Here is a 17584-nt window from a genome sequence, read left to right as displayed (position 1 = left end):
CTGAGTGGCATATATTTCACGAGACACTGTTTTTTAGGCATCATTTTCTGAAAATCTGAGATGAGTTCACTTCCCCCAGGGATCACTTTCACATTCTAAAAATGGGAATATCTCAATTGTATCGTCCTCGCGTCTTTTCTCCTCGTCTCCTCACAACACATTGGAGGAGACGGTCAGGGGGCGGTACCTCTGGTTTTCTCATCCAATGGGTTTTGAGAAGGAGACAAGGGGAAAGGAGAGATCGCGTTGTTCAGCCATTGAGATCGACCCAATGAGTAACATAAACAGCCGTGCCTCTCGCAAGTCTTTCGTTTTCGGTCAAACATTGCTATCGATTCATAACTTTCCGAAAGATGGCTGGTTTAGAGCTTTTGTACAGCTGCGTAGCAGGCAGTATTACCTGTCCACAAGACGTCGTTGTGTGTTTTGTTCACTGGGAAATTGTAAAGAGTGGGTACAAATGCCTTGGGTTAGGAGATGAGGTGAGTGTGATGCCTGCAGGCTACAAATGATTTAATTTATAATTCCATGTTTTATGGCTAAGTGCTTTAGAGTTTACTGACAACGTCCCAATTTGTTAACAACGCCAGATTAGCCGTCTGACATGTATCCTCGCTAACCAACTATAGTTGGCTAGTTAATTTACAAGCATTTATATATATATATATATATTAGTTGGTACTGTTGTCAATTGGCTAAAAATAGCTAGCTAGTTAGTTAGCAAGGCATGTCAGACTGCTAATCTGTCGCTGGTAGCTAGTTGTGATGGTGTCAGCAAACTGGGTTGACAAATCAATAAATTTCTTGAATTTGTATGAATGGCAATATGTAACTAATACTAATTATTTTGCTTATGTGTTTTGTGAATTAGCTTGCCAATCAGGTCTCTAGTTAGATTTTGTGACACGCTAATCAGACAATATACCATAGGTATGACCAAACGATAATACTATTTACTGGTCCAATTACGTTGGTAACCAGTTTATAATTGCAATAAGGCACCTCGTGGGTGTGTGGTATATGGCAATATACCACGGCTAAGGGCTGTATCCAGGCACTCCGCGTTGTTTGCCATATACCACACTTCTTCGGGCCTTTTTGCGTAAATTAACCACCTGCAACTGGACACTTTTTAGGAGATGCATGTTTGACCGAAACGAGAACGAAGATTTATCGCCTAGTTAAAGTTGGTTGAAATGCTGTACTACGCCTAACCGTACCTAACATGTAACCCCCAATTACAATGGATACCACATCTGTTTGGTTAAATCAAGTTCTTTGCTCTTAAAATCTGTAGCTAGAACCGTCATTCTTTGTATCTGATCCATCTATGAATATGTGTGATTACGTTCTTTCAGCCTCATCCTTTGTTTACATTTTAAAAAGTGGCGGGGTTAACATTGGGCTGAAACACTCATGATTGTGGCCTTAAATAGTTATCTTGAGAGGGTCTGACGTTATGCAACATGACACGTGACGATGCATACCTGTAATTATGAATGAATAAATCTGTTATTTACATTTAATTCAGCCTCGGAGTGGTGACAAGAAGTCGGAGTTGCTTCCTACAGGGTGGAATGACAGCAAGGAATTGTACACCCTTCGGTACAAGTCAAATGATGACAAGTCTAATTTCTTGGTCAAAGCCATCACTGTGGATTCCACCTTGATCTTCAACTTAATGGTAACTATACAGCTATTCAAAATGTTATTTCAAATCTTAAGTGGTTATTTCTCAGAAATGTAGTTAGCCTACATTCACAGTAAGTAGGCCTAAGTGTGACTCTTTTCTATTGTGTCAGGACTCGGCCACTGAACAGGTGTCAGACCTGACAATGAATGTCAGTGATTATGTGGATGCAGATCATTTGCAGACATTTGAAAGGTTGGTCAGTATGTCATATTTTTGGGGATGTATTGAAGTCTTGCTCAATTTGAACCGTACTTAATGGAGCAAAAGTGACGAACAACAGATTTATAAGTATTTGGCTAAGGGGAAATCCACTGTACCACATTCTTTTAATATTTTTTTTCCACACACAAAAAATATAGTGACTTACCGAAATACTACTCCATATTATAGGCCATGCTGTAAATCTTTATATTACACCAATTCTTGCTTTGTTGCCTAGAGTCTTCGATGAGGCCTGGCTAAGTCCAAATATCGCAACTTCAAGTAAATATTTCTCAGCAATCCTTTTACACTGAACAAAAATAGAAACCCAACATGTGAAGAATAAAAGATCCCAGAAATGTTCAATATGCACAAAAAGCATATCTCTAATTTCGTGTTTATCCCTTTTAGTGAGCATTTCTCCTTTGCCAAGATAATCCATCCACCTGACAGGGGTGGCATATTGAGTATTTTTTTTTATTTTAACTAGGCAAGTCGGTTAAGAATAAATTCTTATTTTCAATGACGGCCTAGGAACAGTGGGTCACCTGCCTTGTTCAGGGGCAGAATGACAGATTTGTACCTTCTCAGTTCGGGGATTCAATCTTGCAACCTTTCTGTTACCAGTCCAATGCTGTAACAGCTAGGCTACCTGCAGCCCCTGATTAAACTGTATGATCATTACACAGGTGCACCTTGTGCGGGGACAAAAGGCCACTCTAAAATGTGCAGTTTTGCTGACTGGGAATGTCCACCAGAGCTCTTGCCAGAAAATGCAATGTTAATTTCTCTACCATAAGCTGCCTCCAACGTCATTCTAGAGAATTTGGCAGTACATCCAGCCGGCCCCACAACCGCAGACCACATGTAACCACATCAGCCCAGGACCTCCACATCCTGCTTCTTTACCGACATGGATTGTCTGAGACCAGCCACCTGCAAAGCTGATAAAACAGTGAGTTTGCACAACTGAAGAATTTCTGTACAAACTGTCAGAAACCGTCTCCGGTAAGCTCATCTGCTTGCTTGTCGTCCATACCAGGGTCTTGGCCTGACTGCAGTTTGGCGTCATAACTGACTTCAAATGCTCGCCTTTGATGGCCACTGACATGCTAGAGAAGAGAGCTCTTCATGGATGAATCCCTGTTTCAACTGTACTGGGCAGATGGTGTCGTGTGAGAGGTTTGCTGATGTCAACATTGTGAACTGAGTGCCCCATGGTGGGGTTTTGGTATGGGCATGCGTAAGCTATGGACAACAAACATGCTTGCTTTTTATCGATGGCGATTTGAATGCACAGGGATGCCGTGATGAGATCCCGAGGCCCATTTTTGTGCCGGTTATTTGCCACATCACCTCTTGTTTCAGCATGACCACGTGTCTCAAGGATCTGTACACAATTCCTGAGAGCCAAAAATGTCCCAGTTCTTCCATGGCCTGCATACTCTCCAGACATGTCACCCATTGAGCATGTTTGAGATGCTGTGGATTGACGTCTACGACAGCATGTTCCAGTACCCACCAATGTCCAGAAACTCCTCACAACATTCTACTGGTGCCTAATCAGCTCCATGTGAAGGAGATGTCACGCTGCATGAGACAAATGGTGGTCACCCCAGATATTAACTGTTTTTCTAATCCATGCCCCTACTTTTTAAGGTATCTGTGACCAACTGACGCATATCTCTATTCAGTCATGTGATTTGGCGCTGACAGATGGTCGCTTCGGGTTCTTAGGAAACTATGCAGCATTATTATTTTTTAAGTATTATTTCTTACTGTTACCCCAAGAAATCTTAAGTCTTGTTACATACAGCCAGGAAGAACTATTGGATATACAGTGGGACAAAAAGTGTTTAGTCAGCCACCAATTGTGCAAGTTATCCCACTTAAAAATATGAGAGAGGCCTGTAATTTTCATCATAGGTACACTTCAACTATGACAGACAATGAGAAAAAAAAATCCAGAAAATCACATTGTAGGATTTTTAATGAATTTATTTGCAAATTATGGTGGAAAATAAGTATTTGGACACCTACAAACAAGCAAGATTTCTGGCTCTCACAGACCTGTAACTTCTTCTTTAGGAGGCTCCTCTGTCCTCCACTCGTTACCTGTATTAATGGCACCTGTTTGAACTTGTTATCGTTGTAAAAGACACCTGTCCACAACCTCAAACAGTCACACTCCAAACTCCACTATGGCCAAGACCAAAGAGCTTTCAAAGGACACCAGAAACAAAATTGTAGACCTGCACCAGGCTGGGAAGACTGAATCTGCAATAGGTAAGCAGCTTGGTTTGAAGAAATCAACTGTGGGAGCAATTATTAGGAAATGGAAGACATACAAGACCACTGATAATCTCCCTCGATCTGGGGCTCCACGCAAGATCTCACCCCGTGGGGTCAAAATGATCACAAGAACGGTGAGCAAAAATCCCAGAACCACACGGGGGGACCTAGTGAATGACCTGCAGAGAGCTGGGACCAAAGTCACAAAGCCTACCATCAGTAACACACTACGCCGCCAGGGACTCAAATCCTGCAGTGCCAGACGTGTCCCCCTCCTTAAGCCAGTACATGTCCAGGCCCGTCTGAAGTTTGCTAGAGAGCATTTGGATGATCCAGAAGAAGATTGGGAGAATGTCAGATGAAACCAAAATATAACTTTTTGGTAAAAACTCAACTCGTCATGTTTGGAGGACAAAGAATGCTGAGTTACATCCAAAGAACACCGTACCTACTGTGAAGCATGGGGGTGGAAACATCATGCTTTGGGGCTGTTTTTCTGCAAAGGGACCAGGACGACTGATCCGTGTAAAGGAAAGAATGAATGGGGCCATGTATCGTGAGATTTTGAGTGAAAACCTCCTTCCATCAGCAAGGGCATTGAAGATGAAACGTGGCTGGGTCTTTTAGTATGACAATGATCCCAAACGAAGGAGTGGCTTCGTAAGAAGCATTTGAAAGTCCTGGAGCGGCCTAGCCAGTCTCCAGATCTCAAACCCATAGAAAATCTTTGGAGGGAGTTGAAAGTCCGTGTTGCCCAGCAACAGCCCCAAAACATCACTGCTCTAGAGGAGATCTGCATGGAGGAATGTGCCAAAATACCAGCAACAGTGTGAGAACCTTGTGAAGACTTACAGAAAACGTTTGACCTCTGTCATTGCCAACAAAGGGTATATAGCAAAGTATTGAGAGACTTTTGTTATTGACCAAATACTTATTTTCCACCATAATTTGCAAATAAATTCATTAAAAATCCTACAATGTGATTTTCTGGAATTTTTTTTCTCATTTTGTCTGTCATAGTTGAAGTGTAACTATGATGAAAATAACAAGCCTCATCTTTTTAATTGGGAGAACTTGCACAATTGGTGGCTGACTAAATACTTTTTTTGCCCCACTGTAAGAGTAATGTCAACTTACCAACATTACGACCAGGAATACGACGTTCCCAAGCGGATCCTCGGTTTGGACCACCACCCAGGACAATGGCTCAGAGCCCATTAGGCGACCCAAAACGGTGGCCTTCTGGCCAGGCTCCTTAGACGGGATCACTTCTCCCGAGTATACTACTCGCCTGTGTCCAGTCTCTTGACAACAAGGTAGACGAAATTCGAGCAAGGGTGGCCTTCCAGAGAGACTAACATTCTCTGTTTCACGGAAACATGGCTCACTCGGGATACGTTATCAAAGTCGGTACAGCCACCTGGATTCTAAACGCATCGAAACCAACATCTCTGGTAAGAAGTGCGGGAGTGTATGCCTTATGATTAACGAGTCATGGTGTGATTATAATAACATACAGGAACTCAAGTCCTTTTGTTCACCTAACCTAGAGTTCCTTACAATCAAATGCTGACCGCTTTATCTACCAAGATAATTCTCTTCGATTATAATCACAGCCCTGTGTATCCCACCCCCCCACCAAGCAGACACCTCAACTGCCCTGAAAGAACCTCATTGGACTTGATGTTAACTGGAAACAACATATCCTGAGGCTGCATTTATTGCACAAGGGTGCATTCTCAGCCCTCTCCTGTACTCCCAGTTCACCCATGACTGCGTGGCCATGTACGCCTCCAACTCAAATCATCAAGTTTACAGATGACACTACAGTGGTAGGCTTGATTACCAACAACGAGACGGCCTACAGGGAGGAATTGAGGGTCCTCGGAGTGTGGTGGCAGGAAAATAACCTCTTACTCAACATCAACAAAACACAGGAGATGGTTGTGGACTTCAAGAAACAGCAGAGGGAGCCCCCCCTATCCACATTGACGGGACAGTAGTGGAGAAGGTGGAAGGTTTTAAGTTCCTGGGCGTACACATCTCGGACAAACTGAAATGGTCCATCCACACAGACAGTGTTGTGAAGGTGCAACAGTGTCTCTTCAACCTCAGGAGGCTGAAGAAATTGGGCTTTTCACCAAAAACACTCAAACTTTTAGATGCACAATCGAGAGCATCCTGTCAGGCTGTATCACCGCCTAGTATGGCAACCGCTCAGCCCACAACCGTAAGGCTCTCCAGAGGGTGGTGCGGTATGCACAACGCATCACCGGGGGCAAGGTACCTTCCCTTCAGGACACCCACACCACCCGATGTCACAGGAAGACCAAAAAGATAATCAAGGACAACAACCACCCGAGCCACTGCCTGTTCACCCCGCTATCATCCAGAAGGCGAGGTCAGTACAGGTGCATCAAAGCTGGGACAGAAGCTGTTTTTCAGTCTCTTGATCTCAAGACCATCAGACTGTTTAACAGCTATCACTAACATTGAGTGGCTGCTGCCATCATACTGACTCAAATCTCTAGCCACTTTAATAATAAAAAATGGGATATAATAAATGTATCACTAGTCACTTTCACCAATGCCACTTACCCTACATTACTCATATCATATGTACAGTGGGGAGAAGAAGTATTTGATACACTGCTGATTTATATTTTTTCCTACTTACAAAGGTCTTAATTTTTGTCATAGGTACACTTCAACTGTGAGAGACGGAATCTAAAACACAAATCACATATGATTTTTAAGTAATTCATTTGCATTGTATTGCATGAGATTAAGTATTTGATCACCTACCAACCAGTAAGAATTCTGGCTCACAGACCTGTTAGTTTTTCTTTAAGAAGCCCTCCTGTTCTCCACTCATTACCTGTATTAACTGCACCTGTCCACACACTCAATCAAACAGACTCCAACCTCTCCACAATGGCCAAGACCAGAGAGCTGTGTTAGGACATCAGGGATACAATTGTAGACCTGCACAAGGCTGGGATGGGCTACAGGACAATAGGCAAGCAGCTTGGTGAGAAGGCAACAACTGTTGGTGCAATTATTAGAAAATGGAAGAAGTTCAAGATGACGGTCAATCATCAATGATCATGAGGGATCAGCCCAGAACTACACGGCAGGACCTGGTCAATGACCTGAAGAGAGCTGGGACCACAGTCTCAAATAAAACCATTCGTAACGCACTACACCGTCATGGATTAAAATCCTGCAGTGCACGCAAGGTCCCCTTGCTCAAGCCAGCGCATGTTCAGGCCCGTCTGAAGTTTGCCGAAGACCATCTGGACGATCCAGAAGAGGAATGGGAGAAGGTCATGTGGTCTGATGAGACAAAAATAGAGCTTTTTGGTCTAAACTCCACTCGCTGTGTTTGGAGGAAGAAGAAGGATGAGTACAACCCCAAGAACACCATCCCAACTGTGAAGCATGGAGGTGGAAACATCATTCTTTGGGATGCTTTTCTGCAAAGGGGACAGGACGACTGCACCGTATTGAGGGGAGGATGGATGGGGCCATGTATCGCGAGATCTTGGCCAACAACCTCCTTCCCTCAGTAAGAGCATTGAAGATGGGTCGTGGCTGGGTCTTCCATCATGACAACGACCCGGAACACACAGCCAGGGCAACTAAGGAGTGGCTCCGTAAGAAGCATCTCAAGGTCCTGGTGTGGCCTAGCCAGTCTTCAGACCTGAACCCAATAGAACATCTTTGGAGGGAGCTGAAAGTCCGTATTGCCCAGTGACAGCCCCGAAACCTGAAGAAGGTCTGTATGGAGGAGTGGGCAAGAAGAACTACAGGAAACGTGTGATCTCTGTAATTGCAAACAGGTTTCTGTACCAAATATTAAGTTCTGCTTTTCCGATGTGTCAAATACTTATGTCATGCAATAAAATGCAAATTAATTACTTGAAAACCATACAATGTGATTTTCTGGATTTTTGTTTTAGATTCCATCTCTCACAGTTGAAGTGTACCTATGATAAAAATTACAGACCTCTACATGCTTTGTAAGTAGGAAACACTGCCGATTTTGCAGGTTATCAAATACTTGTTCTCCCCACTGTATATACTGTGCTCTATACCATCTACTGCATCTTACCTATGCCGCATGGCCATCGCTCATCCATATATTTATATGTACATATTCTTATTCATTCCTTTACACTTTGGTGAAATTGTTACATTACTGCACGGTCGGAACTAGAAGCAGAAGCATTTCACTGCACTCGCATTAACATCTGCTAACCATGTGTATGTGACCAATAAAATTCGATTTGAAATCCATAGATTAGGACCTAATCAATTGCCTGATATCTTTGAACTCAATAAACCCTTTATTGTTGCTCTTGTGTTTTTATATTTTTGTTCAGTGTAGATCCAATGACAAGAATGAATCAAAGCTCTTTGCGACAAAATACATTTTCATGCATTACAATTTGTATTCCAGATTTGTACAGAATGAACCTTACTATTCCTATAAGTATCTAAAATGTGTTGGTATTGACATGATCCTCCCCTCTGTCAGTGTATTCAAGAATGCAGAAGATTTGTCTCAGAAGGTGAAGAGCCAGCTCCTTCCCTCAGTGCCTGCGCCAAGAAAGGAAGACAAGAGTAGCAGAGAGAAATCCAATGACTCCCAGCCGGACAGTGACCCTCTCCGCATTCCCACAAGGCATCCACAGACCAGTAGGCAGCCTAACTGGTTTGTACAACATACCTTACTACAGGGTTCTTCAACTAGTGAATGTTGGGCCAGTTGATGTTCACCTTAGTAAAGAAGAACATGACTTGAATACCCCTAATATACTAACTATATCAGCTGTAGTCACTGATTTATACTGACTGTTTAGCCTAGTAACATTACAAAATGGTATTTATGTATATGTTACTCGTTTCAGGAAAGTAGGTGATGCACGTCACTAATTTACAGGAGTGGCATTTGAATGTAAACACTTCGTGTCCAATTTCAAAAATTCTCCAGTAGAAGGCCTTGCTTTTATTTCTTAACTCGCAACCAACCGTAAGCTAATTTCTGTAATTGGCTTGCCATTAACTTGTAAATAATGACTACGTTTATTTTCATGTAATAATGAATACAGATTAGCTTAAGTGAAGACGTCAGCTATTTGATATGGTCATTATTTGAACTGGCTAGCCAGCTTACTTAACGTTATCTAACTAGCTAACAAGCTAGAAATGAGCCAAAACATTGTTTAGAAGTTTCTTTTAGTTGCCTGGTTTGCTATATTGACATACTACATTTTTTAAAAATTATTGGTTTATTGGTGGTAAAATACACCAATTATGCTATTTTGGACCACCAGGACAAGTTTGATGTCGAAGACAAAATGATGTCACTATGACAACTGTACTCACTCTGTTTAGCACATGGACTCATTTTAATCCTTAAAGAGATGGGTGGGGCTAAAGCTTAAGAGCGTGTGAACGATGCTGAATGGTTGTAGACAGAGCTCTCCAGTAGGTGTACCAAAACATTCAAGAGCCATTTTCTCATAAGTGGGGTTTATCAACTTTCAGAGCAGAATTACTGTCCCATTGTTTCTCAACTCTAGTGTATGATATACCATTTTTGATTTCTGAGTCTTTTATCCAATGTAAACAATTTCAAATTTTGCTACATAAGACGACTCGAGCCGTTCTGTCACATATGATAGGGTAGGTTAAAGCTTCACACAGTAGTCTGTCAACTGTTTTCATTTACTATGGACAGAATTTAATTTGAATGTACACTGAGTATACTTAACATTAACACCTGCCTTTTCCATGAGACTGACTAGGTTTCACCTATGTTCTCTTATTGATTTCACGTGTTAAATCCACTTCAATCAGTGGGGAGGAGAAGGTTCAAGAAAGATTTTTAAGCCTTGAGACATGGATTGTGTATGTGTGCGCTATTCAGGGTGAATCGGCAAGACAAGATTTAAGTGCCTTTGAACCGGGTATGGTAGCCGTGCTCACCAGTTTGTGTGTCAAGAACTGCGATACTGCTGTGTTTTTCATACTCAACAGTATGGTCAAGAATGGTCCACCACCTAAAGGACATCCAGCCAACTTGCCAAAACTGTGGGAAGCATTGTAGTCAACATGGGCCAGCAATCCATGCTCTGAAGAATCGAGGCTGTTCTGGTGGCCAAATGTTTTGCAACTCAATGTTAGCAAGGTGTTCTTATGTTTGGTATACTCAGTTTATTTAAACAGGGAATCCCATTGTGACCAAGGCCTATTTTACAAGGGAGCCCTGCACACAATCATACATATTTACAATTCCAATGTAATAAACATTTACATGTGAATTTTTTTATTATTTACAAAACACGATCATGGAAAAATAAACGCATTCCTAAGTTTAAAAAAGTAATCAAACAGCTGTCTGAACTGCACCAGAACATCCTACTTCAGAGTTCTGAGATCAGTCCACAAGTAAGGTGCAAAAAAAAAAAAGTTAATCTGTTTTTATCTCAGTGGAGATGGAGGGATCTCCAGAGTTAGTCAACCTGGTGATTGGATCTGGTGACTCTTATTTCTGTAATTTATCAATGAAGTAAGGTATGGCTAGGGTTGTTACGGTCACCGTATTACCTGGTCATTAGTCTACCAAATTTGATAAATGCCTGTTACTCTGTCCCTCTAATCACTGACATTAATGCAAATCTAATCTCGAACTTCATGAGTGGTCATGTTGCGCAACATTTCTATAGGCTATGCAACTTTCCTAATATTAAGCACATTGCTTCTCTTTACAGCAGGAGTATAGCCTACTTGGCTGGCATGAAAATGAACCATGGGAAAATTGTCCTCCATTTGCTATTTTAAGTGCATAGATTGAGATTTATTTTTTTCCCCGCTGCCCATTTTGAGATAGGTGCATGATAATGGTATTTTCTAAATCGAAACAAATTTCACACGTATAGTTGACGTTTACACACACTTAGGTTGGAGTCATTGAAACTTGTTTTTCAACCACTCCACACATTTATTGTTAACAAACTATAGTTTTGGCAAGTTGGTTAGGATATCTACTTTGTGCGTGACACATTTTCCCAACAATTATTTCACTAATCTCCCATTCGCTGCCGCTAGAAAACCATCCCCACAGCATGATGCTGCTACCCATCCTTCACCGTAGGGATGGTGCCAGGTTTCCTCCAGACATGACGCGTGGCATAAAGACCAAAGAGTTCAACCATTGTTTCATCAGACCAGAGTATCTTGTTTCTCATGGTGCCTTTTGGCAAACTCCAAGTGGGCTGTTGTGCCTTTTTTTTTTACTGAGGAGTGGCTTTTGCCTGGCTACTTCCATACAGGCCTGATTGGTGGAGTGCTGCAGAGATGGTTGTCCTTCTGGAAGGTTCTCCCATCTCCAAGGAGGAACTCTGTCAGAGTGACTATTGGGTTCTTGGTCACCTCCCTGACCAAGTCCCTTCTCTTGCGATTGCGCAGTTTGGCCGGGCGGCCAAATCTGGAACCATCAAGACACTTCCTAAACTTCTTCCATTTTAAGAATGATGAAGGCCACTGTCTTGGGGACCTTCAATTCTGCAGAAATGTTTTGGTACCCTTCCCCAGATCTGTGCCTCTACACAATCATATCTCTGAGCTCTACGGACAATTCCTTCAACCTCATGGCTTGTTTTTTGCTCTGACATGCACTGTCAACCGTGGGGCTTTTTAATTTTTTAAACATTTTTTTATGTATAGATACGTGTGCCTTTCCAAATCATGTCTTAAGTTGGATTTACCACCGGTGGAGTCCAAGATGAAGAAACATCTCAAGGATGATCAATGGAAACAGGGTGCACCTGATCTCATTAGCATTTTTTTTGTCATTTAGCAAATATTTCTAAGCCTGTTAGCTTTGTCGTGTACTTTTTTTAACTTACAAAAAAAAAATTGGTCCAGAATAAGGCTAAGACTGGAAAAAGTTAAGGGGTCTGAATACATTCCGAATTAACTGTAAGGTCCCATAGTTGACAGTATGTCAGAGCAGAAACTATTCCATGAAGTCCAAGGAACTATCCATAGATATCTGAGAGAATTGTGATGAGACAAGAGCACAGTGGTCTCCATTGGCTTCAGAACAAGAATGTCAAAGGCCTTTAGTGGCCCAGACTTGAATCCCATTTTAAATTCTGTGGAAATACTTGATTGCCATTCACTGCCGCACCCCATCTGCCTTAACAGAGCTTGAGAATCTCCAAGGAAGAATGGGAGAAAATCCCCAAATCCAGATGTGTAAAGCTGATCCAGACATACCCAAGACTACTCAAAGCTGTATTTGCCAACAAAGGTGCTTCTACAAAGTATTGACTAAGGGGTGTGAATACTTATGTAAATTAGATGTTAGTACTTCATTTGCTGAAATTGCATGTGTGAGGAATCAATTTAAACCATTTGGAAATCCGGCTGTAACACTTACATTTGGAATAAGTCAAGGGGTATGAGTGCTTTCTGAAGTTACTGTAAATTTATCCGGTGTTCTTCCCAAAAAATGTAAGGTGGACGCTGTGCCACTTTATAAACGTATTATATTTATTTAACTTAAGGCAAAAAAAAAAAAAATGTATTTAAATGGCAGTTATAGGTGTTCAAAAATGCAGGCCAATGGGTGGCATTTCTCGAGTTCAGCTCACATCGCCTGTAGAGTCTTCTAGGGTTGCAACATTCGCCTTCATTAAAAGGGATAGTCACTCTCCTGCTGTGGGCCTTGCCACCATACACCATGAATACATGTTTCAGTTCCAGGGTTGAAAGCTATAGTCTTCTGGGAAAAAAAGTGTATTTATATGTACAGTTGAAGTCGGAAGCATTCATACACTTAGGTTGGAGTCATTAAAACCACTCCACAAATTTTTTGTTAACATACTATAGCTTTGGCAGGTCGGTTAGGACATCTACTTGTGTCATGCAAAGTAATTTTTCATCCAATTGTTTACAGACAGATTATTTCACTTTTCACTGTATCACAATTCCAAGTGGGTCAGAAGTTTACATACACTAAGTTGACTGTGCCTTTATACAGCCTAGAAAATTCCAGAAAATTGTCATGGCTTTAGAAGCTTCTAATGGGTTAATGGACATAATTTGAGTCAATTGGAGGTGCACCTGTGGATGTATTTCAAGGCCTACCTTCAAACTCGGTGCCTCTTTGCTTGACATCATGGGAAAATCCCCCCACAAAAAATTGCAGACCTCCACAAGTCTGGTTCATCCTTGGGGGCGATTTCCAAACGCCTGAAGGTACCACGTTCATCTGCACAAACAATAGTACGCAAGTATAAACACTAGCCGTCTTACCGCTCAGTAAGGAGATGCGCTCTGTCTCCTAGAGATGAACGTACTTTGGTGCCGAAAAATGGAAATCAATGGCATCATGAGGCAGGAAAATTATGTGGATATATTGAAGCAACATCTCAAGACATCAGTCAGGAAGTTAAAGTTTGGTCGCAAATGAGTCTTCCAAATGGACAATGACCCCAAGCATACTTCCAAAATTGTGGCCAAATGGCTTACAACAAAGTCAAAGTATTGGAGTGCCCATCACAAAGCCCTGACCTCAATCCCATAGACATTTTGTGGGCAGAACTCAAAAAGCTTGTGCAAGCAAGGAGGCCTACAAACCTGACTCAGTTACACCAGCTCTGTCAGGCGGAATGGGCCAAAATTCTCCTAACTTATTGTGGAAGGCTACCCAAAATTTTGACCCAAGTTAAACAATTTAAAGGCAATGCTACCGAATAGTAATTGAGTGTATGTAAACTTCTGACCCACTGGGAATGTGATGAAAGAAATAAAAGCTTAAATAAATAATTCTCTACTATTATTCTGACAATTCACATTCTTAAAATAAAGTGGTGATCATAACTGACCCAAGATGGGGAATGTCAGGAATTGTGAAACTGAGTTAAGTTTTTTTAAATATATATATTTGGTGTATGTAAACTTCCGACTTCAACTTTAAGTGATACTATATTGACGTGCATGCATACTTTTCACATTTTGTTTTTCAATCAAGACCCCTGCGGGCGAACGGCACAACGTTGAATGTACAATGATATTGAATTTAGTTGGCAGCTGACGTGAATTGGTTGTTGGCTGTACAATCAAATCAACCAGTTTTCCACTTTGGATCAATAGATTTAGTTGACATCTGACAATACCTTGCATGGGTGCAACTATATGCGGTCTTTAATTTTCCGTGTGTGTTACGATACCACATGACACAGACCTAATCTCTTGAGTGAAACAGTCCTAATGTAGGAAAAAAAACTTCCTCATGTTGTCACCCAGATTCACATTTGTTTATTTTGCAAGCTATAACTCACTATTTTAACAAAGTAGGTTTTAAAAGACCATAGCGTGAAGTCTGCTTTGTGATACACTCTAGTGGTGTCATGTGTTTTTCAGGCCAGACCCCATGGCTCCTTTCGCTGCAGGTGGAGCCGATCTGGATCCCTTTGGGTGAGTTTCCCTCCTGCACTCAGCAATGGTAGAACAAGAGACAATGAAGCAGGCGTTGGACCATTACTCACTATGGCTGGGCTTTTTTACCAAAAATGTTTGTGTACTGTACATTTAACTGCAAAGCAATTGTTTTCTTTGAATTTAAAGCACTAGGCGCTAAAGACATTAATCCAACCACCTTGACTATGTAGATGGTATTCATTTAAAGGACTATTCAAAATTGGTTGACATCTTATCTTCATATATTTTAATTTACATGCCTTAAATTATGCGGACAATGAAGATCAGGCTCAAATATTAGGAAAGTGGATTATTATTGAGTCACTATCACAGCAAATAGCATGTTCTATCTAATGCAATAGACCAATGACGGCTCTGTTTCTGTGTCTCCCAGTGGTCGTGGAGGAGGGATGATCGTGGACCCTTTGAGGGCTGGTTATCCCCGCTCAGGGTTTGACCCCTCTGGTGGGCTCCCTGGCATCCTGCCGCCAGGAGCTGTGCCACCCGGGGCCCGCTTTGACCCCTTTGGGCCTGTCGGAAGACACAGACCTGGGTAGGAGTTATTTTCTTGAATTTTATTTTGGGTATTACTAATGTCCACCATTTTAGAAGGCATTCATAAGTAGTAGTATTTTTACATTTGTAAATGTTAGTAAGCTAGAAATATGTTGATATTTACAGACTTTGAACTATTGATTATATTCATTATTTACAGTATTAATGTATGAACTGTACACCTTATTAATCATTAATGCATAATTGGAAAGTTGTGTAAGTAATACATCTATTTATTGCTTACTAGCTTACATTTGTAGGAGTGATGGTGAATAAACTACACTGAAGAAAAATATAATGGCACATGTAAAGTTTGAGCACATGAGCTGACATAAAAGATCCCAGAAATGTTCCATACGCATAAAGCTTTTTTTTTTTTGGTTGCACCATTTTGTTTTCATCCATGTTACTGAGCATTTCTCCTCTGCCAATATAATCTATCCACCTGATAGGTGTACAATATCAAGAAGCTGATTTAAACAGCATGATCATTACACAGGTGCACCTTGTGTTGGGGACAATAAAGGCCACTAAAATGTGCAGTTTTGTCACACAACACAATGGCACAGATGTCTCAATTTGAGGAAGCATGCAATTGGCATGCCAACTGCAGGAATGTCCACCAGCACTGTTACCAGAGAATTTAATGATAATTTCTCAACCATAAACAAAGGCAGCTTAAACGTTGTTTTAAAGAATTTGGCTGCATGTCCAACCGCCCTCATGAACACATGTAACCACGCCAGCCCAGGACCTCCACATCCTGCTTCTTTACCTGCGGGATCACCTGAGACCAGCCACCTGATGAAACTGAGGAGTATTTTTGTCTGTAAGAAAGCCATTTTTGTGTGGGGGAGGGGGAGAAGTGTTTCCGATTTGGCTAGGCCTGGTTCCCCAGTGGGTGAGCCTATGCCCACCCACGGCTGCGCCACTGCTGAGTTATGTGAAATACATAGATTCGAACTAATGCATTTATTTTAATTTACTGTAATTCAGTGAAATTGTGTTTTTATTTTTGTTCATAATATTTATAAATGCCTTCAATATTATGTATTTATTACTAGTTATAGCGTGTAACCTCACTTTTATATTATGGGATTTATTTGACATGAATAAGTGCACAATAAATAACATTCCGGTGTTCAAATCAATCCAAGTGTGCCTGAGTTAGGAAAAGAGATGGCTTTTCATCTGTATGTTAGGTAAGAAAGTGAAGGCTAATGTAAACACACAGGTATTTGAGATGCAATATGTCAGTCTATGTAACTGAAGTCAAGGTTAAATTCTTCTAGGCTGTCATCTAAGAGTGAAAAAATGGCTGGTGTGGTGGGCCGTCACAGAAATTGCCCACCAGGTATGTCTTGAGTGGGGCACTTGTCGACGAGTATTATTTATGGATGTATGACTGTATTATGCTCTGTGGTTTCCAGGCCAGACCCAGATCACATGCCGCCGCCAGGCTATGATGACATGTTCATGTAGAAGAAAAGGCACTCCTCCGCTCCTCACACTTCCTGGACCACTTCCTGTCTCTAATGTGAGGAATACACACTTAGACAGGCTCTGGAATTTTGATATATATATATATATATATTTAAAAAATACCTCCCGCTTTGACACTTCCTGGCAGCTCAATGTGTAGTTTGTTCATGCATGATCTATGTGCAGAATTTGTTTTGCTTGAATTAGCAACGAAATCCCTAGTTTGAAAGTAACTGTTTTTCTGGAAGCTGTGCTTTGTCATTTTCCCTCATGTGGGCCAGCCCCTTAGCAATTCGGTTTCAACCAATGAGCTTCAGCCCTCGTCATGCAAGTGACCGCTAGCAAGATGCACAAACAGCAGAGTTAGAGAGAGCAATAACGTGGTGCACATAGGTGACACTACCTTCTGAACTACTGGCTTAAAAAGTATACAAAAGTACTGGAGAATCCCTTTTAATAAAACTGTTTGACTAATTTGTTCAGTGTGAGGAATAAAGCTACTTTGTACAATTTTTTTTTTTTTGGGGGGGGCTTATTTGGTGGGGTTCTAATTTAAACATTTTGGAGTTCATAGTCAAATGTTCAAGCAGCTAATATTTGTTCTGATTTTCAAATGCTGCTTGCAAAGACTGGCTTTTGCTGCTTGTGTCCACAAAAGTAAAATGTGAGAACCTGTCCAATTTGTTTTACAATCTAAGTCGTTCGGAAACACCTACAGCATTAGAACTTAATGATTGATCCAAGTTATGTCTGCTACTCAACTTAACATAATAGTTTGCTTTTACTGACATCTTATTCAAATGTTTTTCAGACTTCACTGGTTTATGTCCAGCAAAATGGTGTAATAAAATATTTATTACATTC

General features: G+C 41.2%; 1 protein-coding gene across 1 annotated transcript; it reads left to right on the top strand.

The window, feature by feature from the left end:
• Positions 1–236: 236 nt before the first annotated feature.
• Positions 237–17584, top strand: psmf1 (proteasome inhibitor subunit 1). Its single transcript, XM_021609072.2, has 7 exons — positions 237–482; positions 1532–1684; positions 1803–1885; positions 8727–8903; positions 14627–14680; positions 15078–15236; positions 16669–17584. Exons 1-7 carry the CDS (start codon positions 354–356, stop codon positions 16718–16720), a joined length of 807 nt encoding a protein of 268 aa, XP_021464747.2. The 5' UTR covers positions 237–353; the 3' UTR covers positions 16721–17584.

Source organism: Oncorhynchus mykiss, chromosome 7 (assembly GCF_013265735.2).
Source record: "Oncorhynchus mykiss isolate Arlee chromosome 7, USDA_OmykA_1.1, whole genome shotgun sequence".
Classification (NCBI taxonomy): domain Eukaryota; kingdom Metazoa; phylum Chordata; class Actinopteri; order Salmoniformes; family Salmonidae; genus Oncorhynchus; species Oncorhynchus mykiss.
This window is presented reverse-complemented; position numbering and strand designations above follow the sequence as displayed.